We start from the raw sequence: 5,779 nt of genomic DNA on the forward strand, positions 1-5,779 counted from the left end.
GTTCTTTGTATGCTTTTTGCTCATTATCCCTTTGGAGTCTTCTCCAGCATAGACTAAAATACTAAAATATTAGAAAATTTTTTTCATTTTGTTTTGAGACAGGGTCTCACTCTGTTGCCTAGGCTGGGTGCAGCCTCTGCCTCCCAGGTTCAAGCAATTCTTCCACCTCCGCCTCCCAAGTAACTGGGATTACAGGCCCACCACCATGCCCGACCAATTTTTATATTTTTAGTAGAGATGGGGTTTTACCATGTTGGCCAGGCTGGTCCTGAACGCCTGACCTCAGGTGATCCACCCTCAGCCTCCCAAAGTGCTGGGATTACAGGCGTGAGCCACTGCACCCGGCCTAGAAAATGTTTCCATAAATCTGGAACTAAGGGGTGGAGGAGCCCTGCAAAACTTCAAGTTAATTTACTTCGTTACAACAAAGTAATAAGGTTTGGCTTTCCTTTGGAAAACATCACAGTATGAGAGCACATTACAATCAGGGAAGACTATAGGAATAATTGATTGACAAGCCTTATTTTAAAAGTTGGAATTGAGTCCTGCCAACTTGCTCATTAGGTATATTTTTCTTATACATGAAAACCAAGTGATGGGGTGTTTTCTTCTTTTTGCTTTATGTCCTAGGCTGGAGTGCAGTGCAGCAGGCTTCCCCGGGCTCAAGCAGTCCTCCCACCTCAGCCTCTTGAGTAGCTGGGACCACAGGTGTTCACCAACACACCTAGCTTGTTTTTAATTTTTTGTAAAGACAAGGTCTTGTTACGTTGCCCAGGTTGGTCTTGAATTCCTGGCCTCAAGCAATCCTCCCACCTCAGGGCTCCCAAAGTGATGGGATTACAGGTGTGATCCACTTCACCCAGCCAGATTATAAGATTTTTAATATATTTTAATAAACCTTTCGTTTTCCCAGAAGACAGTAATTCTATGGGAAAATGGCTTTTCACCGTGTTTCGGTGACAAATCTAAGCCTTCTAAGGAAACTAAGGAAATGACACTGTGGATCCTTCATTTTGTGATCATCACATTTTTCAATTAAGGTCTGCCTTTTCAAATCAGTATTATTAAAAATGTTCATGACCTTGTAAGGCAGTGTGGACGCAAAAGCTTCCTGTTTTGTCTACAGTTATTTTAGGAGCTGACCATACATAATGAGTGTTACAGCCTGTCCTTGGCTCATCTAGAGCAGCACTGTCCAATAAAATACATATGTACATCTACGTATATTGGTCCAAGTGATCTTCCCACCTCATTCCCCTGAGTAACTGGCACCAAAGGCCCATGACAACATACCCAGATAATTTTTGTAGAGATGGGGTTCTCAGGCTGTTGGCCAGGCTGGTCTCCCACTCTTGGCCTCAAATGAGCTGCATCGTCTCAGCTTCCCAAAGTGCTACCTGGGATTCAGGCGTGAAGCCACAGTACCTGGCCTATTTCAGTTTCTTTTTTGAGTAGCCAAATGCAAATAATTAAAAGATGAAATGACAGTTGTCCCTTGAACAACATGGGTTTGAACTTTCAGGGTCCACTTACATGCAGAATTTTTTTTTTTTTTTTTCTTTTTTTGTGAGTCTGTGTTGCCCAGGCTGGAGTGCAGTTGTGTGATCCCAGCTCACTGCAACCTTTGTCTCCTGTGTTCAAGCGATTTTCCTGCCTCAGCCTCCTGAGTAATTGGGATTACAGGCACCCACCACCATGCCAGGCTAATTTTTGTATTTTTGGTAGAGACAGGATTTCACCACGTCAGCCAGGCTGGTGTTGAACTCCTGACCTCATGATCCACCCTCCTGGGCCTCCCAAAGTGCTGGGATTACAGGCCTGAGCCATTGCGCCTGGCCTCATGCAGATTTTTCAGTGAAAGTAAACCTGGGAGGTGGAGGTTGCAGTGAGCCAAGATCGTGCCACTGCACTCCAGCCTGGGTGACAGAGTCAGACTCTGTCTCAATAAAATTTCAAAAAATTTAAATGGCCGGCACAGTGGCTTATTCCTGTAATCCCAGTATTTAGGGAGGCAGAGGCAGGAGGATAGCTTTAGCTCGGAAGTTCAAGACCTGCCTGGGCAATATAGGGAGATCCCGTTGTCCACAACAAAAAAATGTAAGATGTGTAAATGACTTCCCGATGTTGTGAATGGAGAGAGGCTTCCTTAAGGGCCTTTGAGTACTGACCTAGTAGTGTTCCAGCCTCATCTTGCTCCACTCTCTTTTCACTCAACATGGTGGTTCTTACACCTAAGACTCTTCCTTCCATCCTCCCATGTGCCCACCCCTAACTTTGCCCATCCTTAAAGTCTCACTTCCTCACTTCACTGACTCCCACAGACTAGGGTGTTTGTTAAATATTAATAACTTTCTGTGTTTTTCACCTTTTTTCTTATTTATTTATTTTTTGAGACAGAGTCTCGCTCTGTCTCCCAGGCTGGAGTGCAGTGGCACGATTTCGGCTCACTGCAACCTCCGCCTCCCGGGCTCAAGCGATTCTCCTGCCTCAGCTTTCTGAGTAGCTGGGATTACAGGAGTGTGCCACTACGCCTGGCTAATTTTTGTATTTTTAGTAGAGACGTCGTGCTCGTCTTGAGCTTCTGACCTTGTGACCTGCCCGCCTCCCAAAGTGCTGGGATTACAGATGTGAGCCACCACGCCCAGCCCATATTTCTTTATGTGATGAATATCCATCAACATCCATCTCAACCCAAGAACATTGATAATTATGGGGTTTTTGTTGCTTTTTGTGGACTACAGCCTTTGTGAGAGGAGGAATTACTCTATTGTGGTTACTCTTGCATACTCAAGTCTTAGACAAGTGCCCATTGAAGGTGTAAATAAATAATGTGATTGAATGAACAAGTGATTGAACAGGAGAAACCACAGAAAGCCTCAACAGACTAAAATAGTCGAATCTAGCTAATCCTACATTAAAAACGAAGCAAACTCAATAAACTAACTTGTATCTACAACAGTCATCTCTGTAGCAAAGCTGGAGTTTCTTATTCTCTTTTATATTTTTATTCAGTTCCCTTTCGGCCTATGGAGTTCGTTATTCTCTGGTGTGGCATGCACACCAGAATCTGTGAGGAAGCTATGCGTCGTGCTCTGATTTTTCAGCCCTAGTTGCCTAACAGGAACATCTCATACTGGTTTTGTTTTCTTTTCTTTTGAGACAGAGTCTTGCTTTGTCGCCCAAGCTGGTGTGCAATGGCGCCATCTGGGCTCAATGCAGCCTCGACCTCTTGGATTCAAGGGACCCTCCCGCCTCAGCCTGCCGAGTACCTGAGACTACAATCGCCCAGCTAATTTTTATATTTTTTTGTAGTGTCTGGGTCTCGCTCTGTTGCCCAGGGTGGTCTCCAACTCCTGGGCTCACGTGATCCTCCCGCCTCGGCCTCCGGAATGGTTGGGATTACAGGCGTGAACCACCGCCCCCTGGCCCCATATTGCTTTAGCGCATTCTGACCTACTCCGGCTTTCTTCACGTTTCAAAAAGCACCAATCCCAGGATGCAATGCAGACAATGAGTGCCAGTCGCTTAGAAACCACACGTCCCAGCATGCCGTACTCGGGGCAATCGCTATCCCCGATAGGCCCCGCTGCATTCTGGGAGTTGTAGTCTCTAGCGACTGGCCCCGCTCCGTGTGCAGCTTTCGCGGCCTGCGTCTGGACAAAACCCTAGCGGGTGGCTCCGCGCGGCCAGAACTCTGGAGAGTGGTGGCGCATTCCAACCTTCGTCCCCCAGCCGTGTTGGTCGGCTCCGCCTCTTCTCGAATCTTTTCCACAGCCCAAAATGGCGGCGGAGGTGTATTTTGGCGATCTAGAGCTCTTCGAGCCGTTCGACCACCCAGAGGAGTCGATTCCGAAGTCCGTTCACACTCGCTTCAAGGACGAGGACGGCGACGAGGAGGACGAAAATGGGGTCGGCGACGCGGAGCTACGGGAGCGGCTTCGGCAGTGCGAGGAGACCATTGAGCAGCTCCGCGCCGAGAATATCCTTCCCGCTCGCTGGGCCCTGTCACCCGGGCGTGGGGCCGGGGCAGCGCCGGGCGAGGGTGACGGCGCGGGCGGAAATTCCAGGAGGGCCAGAATTCCAAGTGATTTCTGTCACCCTCCGGCGGGCCGAGAGTCTAGGGTTCGGGGCGCGCAGGCTGCCCCGGCGCCTCGGCGCAGACCTCTTCCCCTCAGGGAGGCCGTCTCCTGACCAGACCCACTCTTGCCTCCCACCCGGGTTTAGGGTTATTTTAGGTTGCTCACCTGACAGATTGTACACAGGCCCCTGCTTGCCCGCCTCTTTTTGAGGTGGTGATAAGGTTTCATATTTTGCAACCACGCTCAAGTTGTGCCATCATGTTATAGTTGTAGGTGATGAAATACCGGCTGCTTAGACACGGGATCAGTTTTTATACCGGGGCAAACGCTAGTGGTCCCAGAATGCAGAGTTGGGGACCTCAAGGAATCCGCGTGTGCTGAGATAATTGGTTAATTGCTTGATTAAAATTGGGGATTAATTTTAGAGTTCTTCCAGTCGGAGCTCGCTTCTGTGCTGAAGATGCTTTGCAGCACCTTGGGGAAAACGCGCCAAAGAAGTTTCTGTTAGACTTGAGTTACAAGATTGCAGATTTTTCTTGATTTACTAGTATTTTTTTACGTTCTTAAGAGTTTTATACGTAGATAGATAACTTTGGTTCGGGTAGTTTTCCTTTTAAAATTTGTAAGGAGAACTGAAAGTGACTGGTATGTTAGCTTTTTGGGGGGGACGGGGTGGGGGAATGGGGTCTCACTATGTCGCCCAGGCTGGAATGCAGTGGCGCGATCTCGGCTCACTGCAACCTCCGCCTCCCGGGTTCAAGCGATTCTCCTGCCTCAGCCTCCCAAATAGCTGGGATTACAGGCGCCCGCCACCGCGCCCAGCCAGGATATCAGCTTTTGAGGTTTTGAAGCCCGATTTACTTTTCAGAATGTCATCTTCCTCCACATTGTGAGGAAAACTTTCAAAATACAAAAATTGAAGCCGGGCACAGTGGCTCACACCTGTAATCCCAGCACTTTGGGAGGCCAAGGCGGGCGGATCACGAGGTCAGAAGTTCGAGACCAGCCTGGCCAGCAGGGTGAAACCTTGCCTCTACTAAAGATACAAAAAATTAGCGGGGCGTGGTGGTGCGTGCCTGTAGTCCCAGCTACTCGGGAGGCTGAGGCAGGATAATCGGTTGAACCTGGGAGCAAAGGTTGCAGTGAGCCGAGATCACACCATTGCACTCCAGCCTGGGCAACAGGGCAACGCTCTGTCTCAAAAAAAACAAAAGTTGAAAGGATTCTACAGTGGATATCCATAGATTTATTCCAAATTCTAAAGTTGTTAACTGCTCGTTATTCTGCATTCTCTTTATCACATAGTGGTTGTTGAAAGGTTGTTCACAGGAACACTGATGTTTTAATAATGTTTTTGGTTCAGTTGGTTAGTCTGTTGAACTTTAGGATCGTGTCTTAGAATATACGTTCGAGGCCGGGCGCGGTGGCTCAAGCCTGTAATCCCAGCAGTTTGGGAGGCCGAGACGGGCGGATCACGAGGTCAGGAGATCGAGACCATCCTGGCTAACACGGTGAAACCCCGTCTCTACTAAAAAATACAAAAAAACTAGCCGGGCGAGATGGCGGGCGCCTATAGTCCCAGCTACTTGGGAGGCTGAGGCAGGAGAGTGGCCTGAACCCGGGAAGCGGAGCTTGTAGTCACTGCACTCCAGCCCGGCGACAGAGTGAGACTCCACCTCAAAAAAAAAAAAAAAAAAAAA

At 48.4% G+C, this 5,779-nt stretch overlaps 1 protein-coding gene across 1 annotated transcript in view; it reads left to right on the top strand.

Annotated features, from left to right (window-relative positions):
• Positions 1-3,391: 3,391 nt before the first annotated feature.
• The window catches only part of ZCCHC8 (zinc finger CCHC-type containing 8), a 35,144-nt gene continuing 32,756 nt past the window's right edge, over positions 3,392-5,779 (top strand). Inside the window, 1 exon segment of the mRNA XM_017889017.1 lies at positions 3,392-3,979. Coding sequence (XP_017744506.1) covers positions 3,781-3,979 — 199 coding nt within the window. The 5' untranslated portion in view covers positions 3,392-3,780.

This window comes from Rhinopithecus bieti, unplaced genomic scaffold, assembly GCF_001698545.2.
Source record: "Rhinopithecus bieti isolate Rb0 unplaced genomic scaffold, ASM169854v2 scaffold_574, whole genome shotgun sequence".
NCBI classification, from domain to species: Eukaryota; Metazoa; Chordata; class Mammalia; order Primates; family Cercopithecidae; genus Rhinopithecus; species Rhinopithecus bieti.